At 38.3% G+C, this 23,076-nt stretch overlaps 1 protein-coding gene across 2 annotated transcripts; it reads right to left on the bottom strand.

Annotated features, from left to right (window-relative positions):
• Window positions 1-2,141: 2,141 nt before the first annotated feature.
• trmt9b (tRNA methyltransferase 9B) lies at window positions 2,142-22,406 on the bottom strand. Of its 2 annotated transcripts, none has more exons than XM_026934733.3 (4): window positions 22,012-22,406; window positions 8,241-8,433; window positions 7,494-7,667; window positions 2,142-3,996 (listed from the first exon to the last, which is right to left on the bottom strand). In XM_026934733.3, exons 2-4 carry the CDS (start codon window positions 8,392-8,394, stop codon window positions 3,059-3,061), a joined length of 1,266 nt encoding a protein of 421 aa, XP_026790534.2. In that variant the 5' UTR covers window positions 8,395-8,433; window positions 22,012-22,406; the 3' UTR covers window positions 2,142-3,058. The 2 variants fall into 2 exon arrangements, with proteins under 2 accessions (XP_026790534.2, XP_034166352.2); XM_034310461.2 differs by lacking the exon at window positions 22,012-22,406 and adding an exon at window positions 21,876-22,004.
• Window positions 22,407-23,076: the final 670 nt, after the last annotated feature.

Genomic DNA, 23,076 nt, shown 5'->3' on the forward strand with positions numbered 1-23,076 from the left:
ATTATAGACAAGGCATGAAGAGGATTGTCCTTCGCAAACATATCAGTGATTACCCTGAAGCTGTATTAACACTGTTTTGAGTGATATTTATTTTTGAGTAAATGTAGCACTAAACCTTTTTAACTCTTTGTGCTTGTAAAGCAACTTATTATTCTTCTTGTTTTTTTCTTCTTCTTCTTCTTTATATTATTATTATTATTATTATTATCATTATTATTATTATTATTATTATTATTATTATTATTATTAGCTATGAATTTGAAAAAGTACAGTAACTCAGCCGCAGTTGAAAATTGAAAATAAATGTCATACTTTGAAAAAGAAAATGCAAAAATGCAAAAATTTGAACCCTAATTTTAAAAAACGTTTAAAAAGTATTAATGAATTAATTCTCTTAAGTGTTCTTGCTCATTATAGGGTTAAAATGAATGCTTAATTAAATAGTTTAGTGATAGTAATTTATTATTACTATATGTGTCACAAAAGTGCATGATTTTTTCTACATAATCTGCATTTCATTCAGTATTCCAGCCCTTAATGACTGTCCAGGTTCCTCTAGAAAAAAAACTGTAATTAAATTCTAATTTCTGTCACGCTTTTATGGTCTTCATTTGTCTCAACCTCACTCAACTAATTAAGTTTAATTGTAAAACTAAAATTGGAAAAAAGTGGTGGCTTGAATGCAATCTACATTACTCTTAAACAAGGTTTAAGGTTTCCAACTTGATTAATAACTTTACTGAATAAACATTTGATTTAAACCAGGTTAATGTTTAATCCCTCAACAGCCTCATTTTTTCTGATTAAGGTAAATAAGACCAAAAAAAAAAAAAAAATACACTGACAGTCATGTTCCAAAGAAACCAGACTTTCACATGGTGGAAAACTTACAAAGTTGACACTGGAGACTCCTTCCAGAAGTTGCAAAAAACTTTACCATATCAATGATTATCCACCTTTTCTTTGTTAAATAACAATTATTAGTCTCTGCTTATGTGAGCTGTTCTCTGTCTTAACAGTAATAAGACTGTAGCCATGCTCACTATCTCTCCTCACCAGCTTCGTAAAGCTGGCTCTTTAAATTTAACCATGGATGTAGCTCCTTGTAGTTCTGTGTTGTTCTGTGTTTGTCTTATGTAGCACCTTGGTCCCGGAGAAACGTTGTTTCGTTTCACTATGTACTTGTATATGGCTGAAATGACAATAAACTCCACTTGACTTGACTTGACTATCTTTTTCTGTGGCTGAAAAGTTGACACTTTTGTCTTCTCTCGGATTGATTATTGCAATGTGCTCCTTGCCGGGGTCTCTAAGTCTACAAGAAATAAACTGCAGTATGTGCAAAATCCTGCAGCTAGAATCGTGACAAAGTCCAGGAAAAGTGATCACATCACTCCTATGTTGGAATCCTTGCACTGGCTCACTGTCCGGTTTCGTGTGGATTTTAAAATTCTTATGCTTACATACGAGGCTTTGCATGGTTTGGCTCCTCAGTATTTGGCTGAACTTTTAACCCATTACACCCCAAAACGTGATCTCCACTCCTCCAATTCTGGTCTTTTAACTGTCCCTCAGACTCGTTTGTGTACTATGGGTGAAAGGGCCTTTTCTTCTTATGCTCCAAAACTGTGGAACTCATTACCATCTGATCTTAGAGAAGCCTAGTCTTTTAGTGTATTTAAATCTTCTCTTAAAACTTATTTCTTTAGGATTGCTTTTACTTGATTACTTTGTTTTGTTTTTTTCTTATTTAATTATTGTTATTACTATTATTGTTATTAATAATGGAATTGTATTTTATTATTAACTGTTTTTTTGATACATGTTTATATACTCTTATGTAAAGTGCCTTGAGAGGCCTTTTTAAAGGCACTATAGAAAAAAAAGTTTATTATTATTATTATTATTATTACTACTACTATAAACGATAACGTATATAACGTATATAATATAAACTATTACAGCAGATTAATTAACACCTTTTGACCAATTAGATTTTTTTAAATGTCTGATTTATATAAGTATGAAATTATTAAATTGGATCTCAAACTGTCAGTCATTTTAAAAATAATGTTACATAATTGATGTGTTTGTTAACAATGTTCTTAAGAAAGATGTGAAATGATCACAGAATATCCGAGTAGATGAGAATAAAATATAGCCTATTTATTCACTTACACTCATTCAGTTACAGTATTTATTAAATATACAGTAAGAACACACAGTTTAATAAATTAAAAAACATGGTTCAAGTTTACAAATGTAATGTAAGACCCGTGGCACAGCACAATAAGTAGACACACAGTACATCAGCATTAAAATGTAAAATGTTCATCAACACCAGCAGCCAATGTTAAAATGGAATTCTTTAAAAGTTTTGAGGAAGGGATTATTTTTGTGCAACCTACTGAAATCCACCAAGCAGCAATATGACAGTTCATCTTAGGTAAACAGTTCAACATAAAACACAATACGCCACTATCACACGAGAGAAAAACAAACTCCTGAGAAGGGAGCATTCACTATTTAAATGCTAGTTATGTGCTCACGATGTTTGGTTCAGTAAGACGATGTGCAGTGACATCCGTTTCAGGCAGGAATTGCTTAAGACAGCTAACAGTATTGTATTTGCCATGAAAATCAGTGCCATAAGGGATATTAGTAAACTTTTATCCTTTTAAATTGCCTTAGTTAGTGGAAAAATTAGGAACAAACATACAATTAAAACAAAAAAAAATCATCTTTATTTTAGACCAGAAAAACCCAATAAGAAATTTGTAATACTGCTCCCAAAAGCATCACAGCACCAAGATCATTGTTAAACGGCTGAGCGAGCATCACACTGAACACTCTCTCTCTCCCACATAAGATGATCTTAACTTTACCATGCTTTTGGGAAACTGGGCCCTGATCCATAATAACCAAACCTCAATATGTTTATGGATACGGATATGACCACTGCAGTCAAAATGATTCAAACCCTAAAAAAGAAACATTAAAATAATTTAAAAAAGCAACACACTTAAAAAAAATTAAATATTGTAATAAATAAATAAACTCAAACCCTCCACACATGGACCTTCTCAGCCACCACACACCAGTTGGCATGATCCAAGTAGGTCTGCAGGATATGAAGTTCCTCAACATGTTCCTCGATCAGCTGTGTCAGCTCCCCCTCTCTGAAGACGTGGTAGTAGCGCAGACATGACTCGTTCAGCTTGTCTTTACTCCACTCCTCCTGCTGCTGAAGGGACACTGCGCTTTCCTGTCCAATATCTCCGCCATCATCTTCTCCGAGACGTTCGCTACCGGAGCGCTCCCTCTGTCGAGACACCAAATCCGGTAACGGCACTGACGAACAGTCCTGCACCAGTGCGACCGAAACTGTCCCGTTCCCGTCACTGCACTCGGCTTTCTGCAGCTGCTCATGCGGCTCTGCGACGAACACATCCTCTTCTAGGCTGTTCCTGGAGGACGGGTTGGTGAAAAAGCTGGACACTTGTCTGATCAGGGCTCGTCCTCTTGTGCTTCTCGCTTGGGTTCTCACCTCGGGTTCGTCGGTGGGGCTACAGAAAGCACTGAGCTCTCTGGACGAAGAGCGAGACACGGTCAGGCTGCTTAAATCCAGCACGGAGTCCAGAGACCTGGAGAAAAACCAGAGCTTCTGCTTCCTCTGCTGTGCGGGGCTCCCTGGATCTTCTTCATCCACCATTGATGATGTGCTTCTTGTGTTCCTGTGCATGTCTTCAGACTCTGGGGCATCACTAACGCTCTGGGTTCCACTGCCACGCTGCCTGGGTCGGAGACATCCTCTTGAGGCAGAAGATAAGGGAGGGTTGGGGTTCCAGGGCACGAAGATGTCCTGCTTCTCAAACTTGCGTCTTTTCTGTTCCATAGCCCATACATAGATCATGACTCGACCGCCGACTCGCAATGTGCGTGCCATTTCTTTTAGCGCCCTGACGCGACGCTCTTTGGTCGACATGTGGTGGATGACTGGAAGGGAAAAAGGGCTTCAGTGATGAAAATGTATTTGCAGAGATGTACAGTAAAAACATCTGCCACGTTTGGTTTTATTTTTAAATGGGTTATACTAATTATACCAGAATACTGTCATAATACTGTAGCACTACTATGGGAAAGGACACGGCACAACTGTGGCTCTGCCTAGAGGATGCCGTCCACAAAAAGTCAGTGACCGTGTAAGGAGGGTGTTAGTTCGAGTAAAAACAATGAGAAACAAACAGTAACACTGACGGAGCTGGAAAGATTTACAGCTCAGACGGGAGAAGCTGTTCACAGTACAATCATAGCTGGGATACTCCACAAAGTAGAGCACTACTCTGAAGTAGATGAAGATGCCTTTATTGGTCACATATACATTACATTTGGTGGAAACCCAACACCCTAAGTACACCATAGCTACAGTGAAGCATGGTGGTGGAAGCATCATGCTGAGAAAGTTATCCTTGACCTCATGATTGCTTTTCAGACTAATGCCCTCTTTACTTTTACTTCCATTTTAATAATATTTTAAATGATGCTCTGCAGGGTGTTATATATTTATAACCAAACCCTGACTGATCCTTGTGCAAGATCAGGTTTAATAGCTCAAAACTCTTCATGATGCTGTTTGTGTAGGTATTTTCTCTAGCAAATTCTGGGACCTTCCAGAAAAAGGTGTGTTTATATTGAGAATGCATGACACTTTAATTGCACAGGGTTGACTCCATTAAAGTAATTATGTGACTTCTCTTGGAAACTGGTTGCACCAGAACTAATTTAGGGGTTTCACAGCAATGGGGGGTAAATACTTATGCATTCACAACTTCTTTTATTTGTAAATAATTTTGCAATTTATATATTTTTTACTGGTTGTTTTACTGTTTACTGCCCAACATAGTAACTGTTTTAATACCTAGAACTATTTCATTTACTTTTTGAAGGCAAAGACACAATTTCTTTAAAAGTGCTGAAGATTTTTGCACAGCACTGCACACACACAGACACACACACACACACACACACACACAGTATAGTCTTGTCTTCACACAGCCAAAGCCGAGCCATTAATTACTAAATCCCCACTCGTTCTGATGTCATACGAATTACACAAATTTACACTCTTTTCAATGCAACTTTAATGAGTAAATTATGTGCATTATAATAAAAAATATCATACAATTTTACAATGTCCTGTCTCTGTAAGCTATTTAAAACCCAACTCTGACAAAAAGACAGAGGAGAAAATAACTTTCATGCACACTAGCATTCAATTAGCAATATGACCCTCTGCACTGACAAATGGTCAAATTAATCGCCTCCCTGAGGATGACCGAGGGTTGCCAGGTGACCCACACACACGGAAAATCTTCCGTATCCAAGTAACAGAGCTTGTTTTGAACACTCCATCCTCCTTTAATAAAGCCATAAGACATGCGCTGGGGCATTAATATTACAATTAATAACAGAGAAGGCGAGCAGATGGTGGGAGAGCTGTATGGGGTAATACATAAACTCATGAAGTTTCATTAAAGTGAACAGTGAACAGCTGTGTAGGAGTGGAAACATAGCCAGTTTACTTAAAGCTTCTGTTTTTACTAAATCTGCAACAATATCAAAAATTTTGCTCATCTGAAGCTTGTGATTTCATGAAAATAAAGCATCAGCAAAAGTTCCCAGTGTGAAGAATGAACCAAATTTAAAACAAGAGTATGGTACATAATATAAAAACATTTTGTTAAATGTTTTGCTGGCTGATTGAAACAGTGAACTAGATAATTAATGAGACATAAATTAAGATAAACATGCAATGGTAAATGCATCCATAAAGAAAACTATAAATACAACGTTCAAAGTGTAAAAAGCAAGCTAAATCAGAGGAAATGTTAAGGCCTGAGGATTGTAATGACTACAAGGTGCTAACATGTTTAATGTTACTATTTATACAACTAGGAAAGGCCAGTTTTCATTTTAAATCAGAATTACTGTGATTAAAATGTTGTGCGACTGGCAACCTTAGATTATGGCCAAAATCAACAACAAATCGCATGCCTCAAGCCATTTGATAAATTAGGACAGTTGAGATTAGTTGAGGTTAGTGTCTGTACCTTTTCTTACAACCAAACACAATCTCACCCTTGTTCATCTAAATTTTAACAAATTCTTCATGAGATCAGACTGAAATAGCACAGCAGTGTTCATAAGAGCGGGTGAGTCACTGTTTCCTGTTTTGTGCTGGTGCCTTAAAGTTATTAAGTACCTACGCACCCGGTGAGTCAAGTTTATTAAAGGCATGGAAATCTTTGCTGATTGTTTTTATTTTACTAATGTGAGCAACATTCTTTTTTTAAAATCATATTTCAGAGATAATGCTCAGGGTAATGATCCGAGCATAAACAGGAGAAATGAAAGTATTAGAAGAAACCCAAATGCTACACATCTGAATCTCCATCCCCAAACCCAGTCCAAATCCCCATCCTCACGTTCCAGTCCAAAACACCAAGCCCCAGTGTGAAACCCAAACCCCAAACCAAAATTAGCTGTATATAAAACCCTGAAGCCCATTGCAAAACCTGAGTCTTAAACCCCATTTCTGAAAATACAACCACAAATCCCAGTCTGAAAACCCAAACAACAATCCCAAACCCCATTCTGAAATCCCAAACTCAATGCAAACCTAGCTTAAATTAGTATACTCAGCACAGAAAGACTATATGATTTGGTTGTGGTTCTTCAAATACAATCAAAGGACAAAACACCTATCTAACTCAAGTCTGAAGCACGAATCCTATCCCCACTCTGAAACCTCAATCCTACCCTCCAGTCTAAACCCCTAAACCCAACCTCAAACCCCAGTACAAAATCCCAAACCGCAGTTCATAACCCCAAACCCCAGCGCTGAAACGCCTGCCTGAACCCCAAACACTAGCCCAAAACCTTGTTTAAATGAGCACACTCAATACAGGAAGACAGTATGATTATCTAACACATTCACTCAATCTAACACAAAACCACAATCTGGTCCCAGTCCTGAAATTCCAGTCTTGAAACCCCACACCCCAGTCTCAAAACACAAACCACAATCCTAAATCCTGCTCTGAACCTCCAATCCCAAATTCCACTCTGAATCCCAAATGAAAAACCCAACTCTGAACTTCCAATTCCAAACACCACTCTGAAAACCCAAATTCCACTCGGAAACCCCAATCCCAAACCCTCCTCTGAAACCAAAATCCCAAAACCCACTCTAAAATCCTAAACCAAAATCTCAAACCATAGTCTGAAACCCCAATTCTTTCCTACAGGCAAAAACCCCAGGTCCACCCCGAGCTTGAAACCCCAAGTATACCCCCAGCCTAAACCCCAATCCCATCCCCCAGTCTGAAATGTGGACACCTTTAATTTCTCGTGCCATACCAAATCCTAGATGATATGTGAACATCTGCAGAATATTGTGAACCTGGCAGGAGTAAGAACCTGGTGTGGATTACCTGCAATTGAGAGCACGGCATCAAAGCAGCCGTCTCTGTAAGGTAAACGCAGACCGTCACACAGCTGAACCTCATGACCTCGACTCCAGGCCGAATCCACCAATGGGCGGCAAACGTCACAGCCCATTTTAAAGATGCTTTCATTAATGTGCAGGTATTTCCCATTGCCACATCCTGTCACATTGGAAAGTATGCCAAATTAGTTAAAAGGTGCTTACAAGGTGAGACAACAACTACACAAAGACAAGAAACAATACACAAAACATTGCAGTTTTACAGAAACACTGCTTACTCCTTTAAACAACTCGTCTAGTTTATTTAGTCAGGCAGGTCACGTTCTGATCATTCTGTTTATAATTCAGTTGTGCTCTTTACGTTTTATGAGCTGACAAATTGTATTTCATTTCCAAAAATGTCAAACCGGAGGAGAATCTTGAGCTCATTATGATAACAGCGGGATATTTTTCAAACTGAACAAGACAACACTCTTAAAAGCCTTTAGCTTTAGACATGCTGTCCTCTAAATGAGCTCATGATCTGAAAAGGCTCATAATCTTAAAAATAAATGTCACCATTTTTTAATGAAGGAAAAAAAAAAAAAAAAAAAAAAAAAAAAAGAAACCACTTCACCACTTAACTTGCGTAAAGAATCCAGATGGACAGAAGGTCAAAGCAAGGACATTTCAAACCCAGAAAAGCTAGAATGCTCATCTTTGCTGGTAATCAGACGTAATACAGTGTCCTTACCCACATCAGCGACGATGCTGCCTGGCTCCTGCTCCAACAGGAACTGCTTGACTCTTGGCCAAGCCTTGTAGCGACTGTCATTAAAGAACGGCGCAATCCTCTCGTACACGCTGTGAACATGGTCTCTCTCCAGCTGGCTGGCAGCCTCGTCCATGCTGCTCACAAATTAGCCAAGCACAGCATCCTCAGCGCGCTGAGAAGGAGAGACAGTGAGAGAGAGAGAGAGAGTGAGTGAGAGAGAGAGAGAGAAAGAAACAGTTCCTTATCTATCCCTGTGAGAAGTGCGGCAGGATGCCTTCTTGACAAACAGCCTTTTCCCTGCACCATCAGTTTGGCTGCAAATTCAGCCTGACAAAATCTTAAAGTGCCAGGGGACATGGGGAGCTGTAAAAACAGTAATTAAGATAAACTCAAATCACTGATCGGACCCATCTAACACCTGTCCACGTGGGTATGGTGTAATCTTCTAATGAGCATGCTTGATTGACACCCTAGACTAGTCGTCATCTAGTTGTCAACCCTAGATGTTGTCATCTCGTACAGGGTGACAAGGAATTATCGGTAAAGACCGCTGGAATTACTCAATGTTAAAACGCTTTACGCAAACTTTACTCGAGATTAGCCCCGCCCCCTTTATGCCAAAAGGGGAGAAAAATCTGAAACAGGTGTTGTAGACATTGGAAGGTGACCAATAATAATCACACTTTGTACTGCATACAGTGGCCCAGAAAAACAAACAACTTAGAACGCAATCATGGACTTAAGTTCCAGGAGAGTTAAAAGTCTAAAACAATGAAGATTTCAAAATAATCGATAATGTTTTCTTTCCAGATGATAACTTCTGGGATTTTTTTTTTCTGGCATACTTGTACTTTTTAGCTAATAAATGTCAGGATTTTTTTGCATACTTGTAAAAATTCAATTTTATTTGTATATCATCCGTTTTTAACACTGTCACAAAGCAGCTTGGCAACAACATATCAATTCAGGATATAAATTTTTAAATTTATACATTTATAAATTTATCCCTAATGAGCAAGCCAGAGGCGATGGTGGCAAGGAAAAACTTCCTGAGACGACATGAGGAAGAAACCGTGAGAGGAACCCGACTCAAAAGGGAACCCATCCTCATCCGGGCAACACCGGATAGTGCGATTATAAATAATTTCCTTCTATAACTGTGTACTACATGGCCAAACGTGTAAATGTGTAACCAGGAAATTCATCATCATCAGTTTTCACATGAAGTCTAATTTGTTGAAGTTGTCAAACTCTTCACTGATGGAGAACTGAGTGCAAAGCAGTTCGTGGCAAATGCAGTCCTAAAGCTATCGCAGCAAGTGCAGTCCAAAGCCATCTTCATGTGTCTTTAGGCTGTCCATACACGGCTATCCTCAGCAGCAGCGAGTGGTTTCCATGAGATGAGAACTCCAACCAGAAGAAGGGCAGCAGGCTGGAGAAGGCAGGTCCAGAGAGCAAGAGCCAGGATCAGTGGTATCTCAGAAAACAGAAAGTTATTTGATGCTGCTGCTGCTGCTGCTTGAGACTCAGACTAAAGTCTGTCTAATGCTTTGGGAAAACTTGCTCAGACACACTGCCCACGGCTCTTGGACTAGCTGATAACTTTGTACACAAAGCTGGCCAGAAGGTTACATTCTATCCACAGTGTGTATACACACTTCTGTGAACTGTCTCTGACACGAAAACACAATCAATTTTGAATGCTGCGACACAATGAGTTTTTGACGGCAAGATAACATTGTAGTACAGTCATACCATTGAAAAACACACCGACACGTTAAGAGCTTTGTTTGAAACGTTTAGTCAGTATGGTTTGTTGTTTGCAATGTTAATCAAATTTAATCTTCCTGGCCATGTTCAGTTAAAAAAACTCTAGCAACAGCTGGACGTCTGGCTCATGAGACTAGACCAAATTTTTAAACCACAGCACTGTTAAGCTCTCGATTTTGACTGGGCAGATGGTGTGACTTTTCTATAACAGCAACTGGGACAGCTCTTGCGGCTTCTTGTCAGCAAGCTGCATTTATTTTTGTCTTATTAACTTCAAGAGAAGGAAAAGCAGAAAAGAGGGTGAGAGAATGACTCTTTATAACTGCTATAACGTAAGTAATAACACGAACTAACATGTCTCGTGACATGTCTCGTTTCACAACATCAAATGAATATATATATATATAAAAAATATGACGTGACATTCTTTAATTTACAGAAATTGCAAATTGCTGCAGTGTAAGAGGAATAAAACAAGCTGAGACATGCTGTTACAGGAAAATCGACTTTAGTGTGCTAACAGTAACTTAGCTTCGTGTCGGACCACATCACACCACCCAGTTATTGATTATTTTCCAATAACAGCATGTTTTATTCCTTACACAATACTTTTCTAAGGGTGTGTAGGGTATTTTTTTTTTTTGTCAGAATGCTGAAACTTGCATGTGCGGGAGTGGCTCAGGACACTCCAACACTTCCAACACATAACTTCATTACTGTATTATTATTTCCCCATGCATATGCTAACAAAACAGACTTCATAGGGCAAATCTGTTCAAATCGGATTTATAAACTGGTCAGATTTTTTTGTTCATCCTGCTCTTAAACTATCATTTAGACAAAAAAAAAAAAACATGAAGTCTCTATACTTTGATTTTTTATTTATTTTTTTGCAGTGTTGCTGACACCCACTCTGTCCTTGGTGAGGACAGGGTCTTTCATAAAACACTCCTCCTCACAGCGGCACACCAATTACCTCACCGCCTAGGACAACATCATCCTGCTTCAGAAATAGCGCAGAGTGCCTTCTCTAATGATCCTACTCCCACACACACGCTCAACGGCCTCTTCAGAAGAGCCACCTCATCCTCCTGTTCGGCTCAGAATCTGTTTAACCCTTACAACCCTAGCCCCTTCTGTGCCCTGTGTGGCTTCTCACATCGGCTTCTTACATCTTACACAGAAATTCATACATGCCACACCTAGTCTTCTTCATCTAGACTATGTTACCTGAAATGAAAACACTAGCAGATTATTTAGCGATTTATCAATAAAAGCATACTTTCCGTCTCTTGAAATTAAAACTGTATAACTGTAAAAGTAGATACTGTAAAATCAGGATCGTTCTCTGGCTTAGTAGTGTGATATGGTTAATGTAAGATGGAAATTTCATGCAGAGTTATTTAATAGCAAACAATACATGTCTTGCACTTTTTTTGGAGCTACAATCTGACACACTTGTTAAAATTTTTTTGTAGAATTCTCAATAACATGGGAATTTTCTATCATCTGTTTATACTGTAATCCATGAAAGTGTAAGATAAAACTGATAAAAGTATTTTATAATTCACTTCATCTGTTAGCTCATGTGCTAGACGTGTATCTCCTGCAGGTGATGTCTCCTGCTTCTTTACGCACCATAAAGCTAGTTTACCAACCCTGACCAAAAAATAAATAAATTAAAAACATAAATTAAATAAAAAAACCCCACATTTTTTAAATAAACTCTGGAAATAAAAAAGGATACTGAAAATTATACGATGTGTATTTTTCAAGTTAAACAAATCCCGTTCTCGTCCAGATGTTTTGATGAGTTTGTGACACTGATGACATCAATACACTCGCTCCCAGAGAGAAAAAATATATAAGTATTATCCGGACCATGCCCAGGCCTTATTTTCTGTCACTTTTGAATAGAAATGGAGACATACTGAAATACAAAAAAAAAAGTGTAAAGACTGAACTGTGAACACTGAATATTTTTGTATTTCCCGACAGATGATCTGCCAAACAAACCAGATTCAGATGACCTCAGACACATGGAGCTTGTTGTAATAAACACAATGAGCCCCATTTAACCATTTAATCAATCATTTATTAAGGTTATGTGTAAATATTTTTGCAGGACAAACTGGACTAAAAATTCCTGCCAGATTTACAAATTTCAGTAATGCTGATTCTCTCCTGTGATGCACTCATGAGCATGGTGATAAAATGCTGATAAAACAGCTGTAAATTACCAAGCACACCTGACTTACATTTAGTGACGCCAACAAACTCCGTAAAAGGCAATGCTCACAGAGAACTGAAAATGACAAAATGGCAAGTGAAAGGTGACGTTCTGAGCATGGCGTGAACTAAATCTTCCAGTAATGCAGCTCAGCCACTGCAGCGCATCGGCGACCATAGACACGCACTAACACTTCCTCATGTTATACTGCACTATTACATTTGTCCTAATTGAATGGCTACTCTTATTTTTCTTAATTTAAGTATTTGTTTCACTTTCTTTTAAGTCATTAATAATGACTGAGTTTCACAGAAGTTTGTTAAGTTTGTGGAAGCGATTTTAGCTTGCAGCGCAATTCGTATATAAACTGCAGTAACTTGTCAATTATCCGAGCCAGTCAGTCCAGGTTTAAACTCAACACTGGGGCTCTTACAGGATACCAACATTGTTCTAACTAACTGGATTTTCACAAATACCACATATCCTCTGCAAACGATTTTAAAATAAATTTGTTTGTATCCAGTTAAATGAGGCTGAATGTTCGTAAAGTGCAAGTCTTCTAACGATATGCATCTTATTTATGACCAATAAATGTTTCCTAGTTACACTGCGTTCAAAAGGATCCGTTTTTAAGAGCCCGACTGCACAACACACGTGAAACGAGAAACAGACAGATACATTTGGAGGTCAGATGAGGAAAAAACTGATTGCACCACTCACTTAAATGATAACAGAAATTAAGCCTTAGGCTTTTGAAGACACCAATCACATTTTAAAAATCCACCAAGTGCCATTAATGCATATTTGGATAATAGTTTCATGGTCTGGAGATCAAATCAGTTGAACTGCAACTAGAGGTGATATTTCATAGTGCAATATTTGAAGACATAGACACAGAATTATACACCCTTCATGAAAACAGGCAAAATTAATATATGAAATGAACAACACAAAACAACGGGTGACATTTTAAGCTTTAACATATGGGGACAATGTTTAGATTTATTTTAATTTTATCATCAGATTTTCTCAAACACAAGACTCAACGTTATTGCCACCCCTACAATTAATAGTTTGTAGAGGAATCTTGGACTCTCCTGCATGCAGAACTTTTCAAGCTCCATCACGTTCTTGGATTGGTTGAAGTGGACATCATCGAAAATCTGGACCACAAGTTTTCAACAGGGAGACTGAAGATGGTCAATGCAAAACGTTTTGTGTCTCCCAACCATTCCTGTGTGTATGCTTGGAGAAAAATCCATCTACAGCCAAGTCTTAACCTTCTGGCAGAGGCAACCAGGTTTTGGGTTAAAAATCCTTGTACACAGCAGCATTCGTGATGCCATCAATTTAGCTTGTGCGATGTAGCGATGTGTCCGTCTCTACACAATATTACACTGCCACGATAATCAGTGATGAGCTTAACTAACATGGTCTGGAAGCCCCGCCCCCTTCTCCCCTGCATGTGCTCTTGATTTGGAGGTCTTTTTACTCTTTCGAAATCATTTGTTAATACTGATGACAATTAGAAAGTGATTAAATACGCTGCATTTTTTCTCTCTCTCTCTCCAGTTAATGCTCAGATGCATCCAAGCACTTTGAGCAGCAGATTTACAGTGAAAATGTCAGTTATGATTTGCAAAAGAATTATACTGAAAATGTACTGTTTTTTTTTTTTCCCAGCTTACCGGGCATTACTGCAGAATCATCTAAAGGTTTTGCGATTGCCACTGCCAACAAGCAGTTCCCGACTGCACAACTTGGAGGTTTTTAACATCCTCCCATACTCTCCTTACACCTGAAATGGTAGGCTATCATTTCTGGACTAATAAATCATTTATCAAGATTTTTTAAAAAAACGGTAACTTGCCAGCAGGGAAAAAAAAAAATCAATATCACACAAGCCTACCATCAATCTTCACAAGAGTCCCTGGAACAACAGCCATAAAAACAGCACCAAATCATCAATAATCCACTGCTATATTTTAGACGCATAAAGGGATTTTACGCTTGCAACCTAATACTTGATAAATGGCAACAACAGCGTTTCTGGAGATGTTGACCTTTAGCAGTGTTCTTAGCTGAAAGGCTGGTTATAAATCTGATGATAATTATAGACTAACATTAATCAGAGATGTATTACTTTCTCTAATCAACCCTTATGTTGTCCTGGATAAGGAGATCAGATCCAATGAGGCCCAATGGACACTCTCCATCGTTGTCGTGAAACTTATTTATTTAATGGAAAAAAAAATAAATATTCAGTACAAAAAAATGCTTCAGCTGCTTGTTTAAAAGTACAGGTGATCCCTGCAATGTCTCAGGTAAGTGTACTATGACATAATTCATCATAATTAATAGCAATATTTTACAGTTTTATACCAAAGTGGTGCTGAAATCTGGATTCTGATTGGTCAGAAGGTGTTGATTACTTTTCTATAACAACAGCTCCGACAGTAGAGCTGCTGCAAATCACAGGTTTATATAAATGCGCTTATTATAATGTTAATTTTAAAAAATTGTGTAATTGTCGATATGCTGAAGCTTTCTGTAAGGAAATGTTTATTCAGCGTTTTTGGAAGGCGTCTCAAGTGTCAGCGCTTTGTAACAGTCAGAGGTAAAAGCTGTAAGTCTTTAACTAAGGAGGTTACACTTTGCAGTTTCTTGGTAACATGACAAGCTAATTTTTTTGTCTTATTAACTTCAAGAAAGCGAGAGAAAGAAAGAGAGGCAGATGAGGAAATGGCTGTTTATAGGGACTAGAATGTAAGAGATAGGACCTTGTCTTATGGACATTCCACAAATAGGTAAATGTAACAATAAACTGATAAAAACTATGTCAATCATTAATTAACAAAAAATTGGAAGTGTTCAAATTGCTGTTGTAGTAGAGGGATAAAACACTTCGTGATGTGCTATTATACCACCCCATCGTTGATTATTTTCCTATAACAGCAAACCTGCAAGTGTATTATTCCCTACTGACTATATAAAGTACAACAGAATGGTGTTGTAGAACATACCTAGTGCACTACATGCACAATTCAGCTACAGAAAAGTCGTTTGCACTCAACATTCTCACTCTCTTCACAAAAACAAAAGTATCGGCACCCCTTTGCATACCCTCACCATCATTACACCGAGTTCAATGTGTTTAACTGCCTCGTGTCTTTGACTGTCATGGATCACAAACGGTAAAATTCCCTCAAGCCAGAATTTGAATCCTGCAAATCACAAACTCATCTGTTCACCCTGTTTTATCTCTCTACCTCCTGTTCTCCTTCACAGTTTCATGCTGCGCACTGATGAGCGTGTCGTGTTGTTGTTATCTTTATGTGGCAGCCTTGGGCTTGGGAAAAGCGCTATATAAATAAAGCAGCATTTTTATTATAATCAGTCATATAAAAACCCCTGCAGGCTGGCTACTGCTCTTTTAACCTTGACGTCTGGGAAAGAAAACCACCCACCACACTCAGGATCAGACACGGTTAGCAGAGAACCATTTGTCTCGTTATCTTTCAGCATTCATCCTTCATGCTGTCCCTCTTCAGAGAGTGAAGTGATTTTACACAATCTTACTCCTAATGATGTCTCTGATGGTGTTCTGATGGTGGCTCTTCAGGACAGCCACAAAAAAAAAAAACAAAAAAAACCATGAGCTCATCTATCAGACGTGATGATGCAATTTCTCCAGGACTGTCATCTGGATTTGAGATGCATGTCATGCAGAGATGTGCAAATGTAGTCTATTCTGAGCCAGCGCAGGTCGTGTGGGTGGCAGCGCCAGACTGTGCAGCGGTCCCTCATTACAGCCAATATTTTCACAGAAGACCAGAGCTGCAATCGCCAACAAGTTTCACAATAAATGAATCCAATTTTTAAAGCACTGCAACATCAGATGCGTTATTATCTTAGCACTCATATTAAAATTTCTTGCTCTCGTGTTAGCAGCTGAAGGATGGAGGCTCTGAGTGAGCTGAGAGACTTAATTAAACCTCTCAGCACTGATGTTCTCTCAGGGACATGTACCCCGAGTCAGAAAATAAGACTGAAACAGAATGAGGTATAATTATTTGGAACCACCAAATATGATTAGGGATTATTTTCTTTTGTCAGAGTGCATGCGGCGAAAACGTTCAGTGTATTATGTTAGGAATAAAACACTTGGGAGTGTGCTGTTATAAGAAAATAATTAGTGACACGGTGGTGTGAAGTGGCCTGACACGAAGCAGAGTTACTGTTACCACCCTCAAGTTGATTATTTTACCACAACAGCACATTCTGAAGTGTTTTATTCCTCTTATATTACAGCAATTTACAATTGAATTACAAAAAAAAATTACAAAAAAATTACAATTTTTTATTTATTAAAGAATGCCAAAATGAAAGATACTTATACACACACACACGCTATTAGTTTTGCAGACATTCTATAATGTCAAATGTAACTCATATATATATATATGAGTTACATTTGGCATTATAGAACGTCTGCGTCTGCAAAACAAATTACAACAAATGATCACTTAACAGCTATAAATTAGAATTGTCTTTCCCTCTCCAGCCTCTTTTTTTGTCTCTCTTAAAGTTAAAAACACAAAAACAACAGAGCCTCTCATGTTACAGAGCAATGAAAAAATCCAAACTCCTTTATCCTGAAGACTTTCTCATGTCGGAAAACTTACTGACTGTTACAAAGCGCTGACACTGGAGACTCCTTCCCTAAAAGATAAATAAACGTCACCTTACACAACACTTCATCATACCAATGATTATATGTTTTTCTTTGTTAAAGAACGACACATTTTTCAATCTTAATATTATTAGAATTAGATTATGTATAATGTCCTCCATACACGTCCCTGTGTAAGTTGTTGCTATAGAAATGATAATGTATTAGAACAAGTGCTTTAATATAAACCTGGGATTTGTAGCTGTATTACTGTTAAAGCTGCTGTTATGGACAATTAATCAACACCTGACCATCTGACCAATCAGAATCACAAACTAAACAGCACTGCAGAATAAGCTGTGTTATCCGACATGTAAAATTCACACGCAAAGAAAGATGTTTTAGCAAAAACACCTGATAAATTTTCTCTACAGTGCTGATAAGCTACTTAATCATTATTATGTATATAATATACATAAAACTGGATGTGAAACTCAATTTCTGCCCAAGTCACAATGGCATTTCTGTGTCCCTTCAACCGACCGCACATTACATGGACCATACACGATATGCTAATCTTACTTATGCATATATTCTACGTATAAACAATATAAATGAATAATCTTGGCTTTGAGGCAAGACACTACAGGAAGAGACAACAATGTTGGTCAATCAGTTCTCAGATATTTGGATAAACTGCATCTTTAACATCTTTAACAAGTCCTCTCTTAAAATGATTAAAATGATTAAAACTAATCAGAAAAGTATTTATTTCACTGTTTTCGTCCACTGCGTCATCTGAAATTTTGCGAATTTGAGGAAGGATTAAGCTCCGCCCTCTTTTCCCAATCATGGCATACGTTACATCACTGAAAAGCTTGTTTCCTGATATATATGTATGTGTCATTATGATATACAAGTCAATTTCCTTTGTAAACCTTATAAAATCACACTAACTAGAGTGGAAACACAATAAACCACACTGTATTTATGGAAATCTTTTTTTCCTATTCAGAATTAAAACATCTGTAGTTTCTAGATGAGCTGCTTTCATGAAATGTTATATGTTCATCACTAATTTGATGCATATTACACTTCCCAATAATTTTGATTATTATTGGATTTAGGTTATATTTCATACTGAAAATGGCACTGATTGTTTTTCTAATAGTGCACTAAACAGTGAAGAACCGATTTTCCAACAAATGTTTTCCCTGAGAGCAACATCAAAAGACAGGTTTTTTTTTTTTTTCGTTTTTGTTAATATGCAAATTTATGCAGATTGAATTACATGAAGCTTCATTTGTATAAATAAAAAAGCATCAGTATAAAAAAAAACCTATAAAGAATATCAGCAGCATATCAGCAATCTGTCGAAGCCTGATTGTGGTATCTATTGTGTTAACTAATGCTCCTATCAACATGTAACATCTCTCCTTAAAGGTGCAATAGTCGATAATTTTTATTTCTTACTAATACAACTAACGTGGAAAAATATGCAGAATTTTTTAAAAACAAGAGATGGTTTAATCCATGGCCTCAGTACAAGTGTATTACATGGCTTAGAAAACCCATTTGGAAAACAGTCTTTTGATCCGTAGTGCTTGCTTGTGTTTAGATGGGCCTCCTGTCAGTCATTTTATAGAAAATCCTTTCAATCTGAAATCAGCAAGAGCCCAGCGCAGCCAGGTAATTCTCCTGTGAGTGAAAAAAATCACTCTATGCTTAACGACAAGAAACAGTAAATCCATTATAAAGACTTGCCCAATGTTCCCAAATGCACCTTTAAAGCAGAATATACTGTAGGTGGTTTCTAGGAAAAAAAACAGGGTTTAACAGTATGTAGATGCCTTGCTTTTGAGAAATGTATTATTAGGTGTCCAAATTAGTCCAGATCTCACATTTGACCACATTTTGAAAATGAAGTCACTGACAAACACTATAACAATCGTTCTCACTGTTGCCGCTGTGAACAAACCCCTGCTGTGTACAAAGGCCATTTTATTTCATTCTCCCTCTTTTCTGTCCGTGAGTCAGGTTGCTATATTTATGTCGGTGTCTATGTGACGGTGAACTGAAACGACACTGACTCATCTTCTCTAAAAGAACAAACATCGCCTCAGTCTCACACTTCTATAAAAACTTTTCATGGTTAGGTGTCAGTGCTGTTGCGCTTGTGCAGCTGATTCGGAGACGGTTATTACTCGTGTTACACTAAAGCTCTATTTGGATTGGATTCGTATTGCATGTGGAGGTGGGGTAATGTGGCTGTTACCAGAGCACTGCTAGGATTTAATTCCGTCTGAACTGTTAAACTGATATGTTGGTACAGACTGCTTTACATCCTGTAGGGAAAAAAAAACGGTTTTGCACTTTTTCTTCAGTATAAAGACAGTCCAGAAGTGTTCACGCTTTACTACTGTCTCCTGCTGAAACCAAAACAAAACCAAGTACTGAGTTTAAAACCAGAGAACAAGAAAATATAGAAGAAATTAATGACACTTCAGGGGGTTATTGAGTTCTTAGCACAGGTACAGCTGACAGCCATGTTACAGTCACGTGACTTACTAATGAGCAAGTCAATAAAACACTTTTAATGTGCCGTTATAGGAAAATAATCAACTTCTGGGTGGTAACCATAACTCCACTTTGCATTGGAACTCATTACACCACCCCGGCATTGTTTATTTTTCTAGAACTGCATGTCCGTATGAGTTTTGCTTCTTACACACGCCCTCATTTAATTCTCATTTGATCAAATGATTTACTGAAATATTATACAGGCTCATTCACTGTTGAAGTGATTTCTCCACCAAGCATGATATGATGGATCGTATATACAGTCTGTAATCAGTAAGACAAATCTGATACCTAAGAAAAAGCCCTTTATAAAATTAAAAATGGACCAAAAGCCATAATGTCTTGGTCAGGTCTCTTTTGCATCAGAGTTTCTATCAGTCGGGTAAAAAAAAAAAAAAATTATAAAATTACTTAGACTGTCTTGGTGGCTGGATCTTCAAAGTGACCATCCCTAAAATATCTCCGTGACTCAGTGGTCCACTTTGCCAGGATCTCACTAATTTTCCCAGAACATTTCTGTTATCCATGACTTTAAAAACCCATTCCAAGCCAATCATTTTCTTTTCCAACTCCATACTGAGATGAAAATTCATATCAAAACCACCTCAGATGTTCAAGAGGACACCAATCGGTGGAAATGATGTATCCAATTATGCATCAGACAAGGTTGGATTTGCATAATGTGATTATTTAAATGAAACATGAGCTAGAGGTGATTAATTAATTCTGCATGAAGTGTGTAAGAATAATAGATCTCTCTTAGAAAAGGCAGTTGAGTGAGTGGAGAGGCTTATTTCACTCTGTAACACCCACATGATCTTCATCAGTGTGCGTTAATGTGCACAATATTCCACCTAATCAGAAATACAGGACAGATAAACCCCGGAAAACAAAACGAAACTGAAATACGTGAGGAATACATGACGTCTTGTCAGCCTACCTACAGCTGCATTCGACTAGAGGTCATGACTCATAATTCCCAAACTCTGACCAGGAAAAACCCAAAGAAAACGCCCTCTCGGCTCAGAATTCCTACTCGGGAACTCAGGATGATCTCCTCAACTCTGAGTTCAACAAAACAACATGGCTGTTCACAGCATCAGTAGCACTTCTTACTTTTAAATGAGTTGTACTGTATATACAAGTGTTTACTTTAGATCAATCAACATACAGACATATTCACTTAAATCTATAACCGTGACTATACAGATCGTTGTTTTGAGGACGTAAATACACGTCACTCATCACAGTTAGCTGGCTCGCTTGTGGCTAACAAAAGATGAATAAGGAGGTGTGCATGTTTTTTTCCCCCCACTTTGTAGCTTGAATGCATGGAGGTCATTCCGAACTCCAACTTCCCACTTCCCAGGTTAGTAAAATGTAGCATTATACAGGAAACAGGAAATCATTTGGTTCCCCAGGTGAGCATCAGTCAGTCCTCACATCGCTCCACACAGGTGGAGGTCACAGGTTCCCATCTCTGGTCCTGGAGTACACGCTGTGCAGAATATTAGGTTTTTTTTCCCTGCTCTAACACACCCAGTTACAATCAAGAACAGCTGTTAATTAGCTGATTAACTGAACCAGGTGTGTTAAAGCAAGGAAAACACAAGAATGTTTAGGACAAGGGGTTCTCCAGGACCAGGATCAGGAATGTGTGGTGGAGGAGCCCAGTGGGGTTTTGGACTCTAACCCTAAGGAGTGCATTGTGGGATTTTCTGAGTGCACTACACTCAATGTTCACCTCTATAATTCTGGCACATAAAAAAGGCTGGCAAGGGAGCGACTGATATTTACTGTCTTCACAGTATATATACTATACTGTATATATATTCACATATATCTTGTTTCGTGGACGTTCCGCAACATTAACTGTAACTATAAATGGATAAAAAATACAGCTTTGTTCTTTAATTAACAAAAAGTTGTATTTGTTCTTGGCAAACTGCTGTGGTATAAGAGGAATAAGCACTCCAGTTATTGGAAACTACTATAACTTCAGGGTGGTAACAGTAACTCGGCTTCATCACACCACCATGATGTTGATTATTTTCCTATAACTGCGAAACATACAGGAGTCCAAGAGGACAGGTGATGCAAACCTTTGCAGGAAAATAATCAAACATCAGGGTCTGTCTCTCTCTCTCTCTCTCTCTCTCTCTCTCATTTCTTTGTTTTATCTAGCAAAACAGAGCACTATGGAGTGTACAGGCTGCAGGTTCAGACATGCAAAGTGACTTTTACAGGTAAAACAGCAATCACACTGCTCTGCCTGCAGTTTTGTTTTGTTCATTTTTCAAATCAGATTTTAATGCATTGATCATGAGCAGAAACTCTGATGTGGGAAAGTTCACATACTCACTAGGGATTCACGTTCTGACGTCACACACATCCTAAAAGCGTTGCAGCAACATTACGTACCTCGGAGCCCTTAGGTGCTGCTTATGTACACACGCGCACACACACACACACACACACACACACACACAGACACTCACAGCCTCATCTTCACTGCACGGAGTCACATCTTCATTCCGAGGCGATAAGCGCTGATAAGAAAATCCCCTCTGTTCCCACTGAGTGACGGATAAGCCGCAGCTCCAAACGACACGTTAATGTTTTCCCCATCCGTATTCCCATAAGCCCCGCCCACTGCATTCCGATTGGTCAGCAAATCGCGCAATGAAAATGGATAAAAAAAAGTACAATATCGACACAGAAAATTAAAGCAAAAAATCCAGCGAAAAGGTTAAAAACAAAAATAATTCGGTTTAAAAAAAAAGCACCGGTCAGGCCTGGCTTTTCTCTCAGGACTCTCAGACACTTCCGCTGTTTTAGTACTGTTGCCACGGCGATGTGAACGACGTCTAAACTGGCCAATCAGATGAGCGAGAACCAATCCATGATTTCACAGAAGGCGGGGGCACTAATTTACCAATCCTGTCGCTTAGGAGGCGGGACTTGTTGGAATACGAGCGGATTAAAAACACCCGTGAACTGCAAATGAACACGGCTCGCTCGCGGCGTCATATCTCGCTGCTGTCATTGGTCAGTTGAAGTCACGTGACGGCAAACACAACACATACACAGGGGTCAGGTGTAGCAAGCTCCGTTGCTGAGTTACAGCTCTAGGGTTTAGTGCAAACTGCTAACACGCACTTAGTGAATATTTGTATATGTTTATTTATACATAATTTACATTTTACGTATATTTATACCACAGCACTGCTGAATTCTCGATTGTGATTGGTCAATAGATTCATTTTCTATAACAGCAGCTCCAACGAGAGGGCATCTGTAGATCACTCTCAGGCTCTTTCTAGTACTTTATCATTTCTACAGTAACTAATCCACAGGGATTTGTATGGCAGATGATCTACAAAAGTGTCATTATTTATATGGTGATGTCTAGCATTGATGGAAGGAGTCCTCCAGTGTCAGTGCTTTTTCTTACCGTCAGAAGTCTTCAGGGACAGAGCGGTTTACACTTTGTGTTCATGGTAACATGACAAACTGCATTTTTGTCTTATTAACTTTAAGAAAAAAGAAAGAGACAGACCGGT

The sequence above is a fragment of the Pangasianodon hypophthalmus genome, chromosome 14 (genome assembly GCF_027358585.1).
Source record: "Pangasianodon hypophthalmus isolate fPanHyp1 chromosome 14, fPanHyp1.pri, whole genome shotgun sequence".
In the NCBI taxonomy this organism is placed as follows: Eukaryota; Metazoa; Chordata; class Actinopteri; order Siluriformes; family Pangasiidae; genus Pangasianodon; species Pangasianodon hypophthalmus.

Excerpts from the sequence above, each read along its gene's own strand:
- trmt9b (XM_026934733.3), bottom strand. The coding sequence starts at position 8,394 with ATGGACGAGGCTGCCAGCCAGCTGGAGAGAGACCATGTTCACAGCGTG. Across the intron at positions 7,668-8,240 it reads CAGCATCGTCGCTGATGTGG|GATGTGGCAATGGGAAATAC; the intron begins GTAAGGACACTG and ends CCAATGTGACAG. Across the intron at positions 3,997-7,493 it reads TGCCGTGCTCTCAATTGCAG|TCATCCACCACATGTCGACC; the intron begins GTAATCCACACC and ends TTTCCCTTCCAG.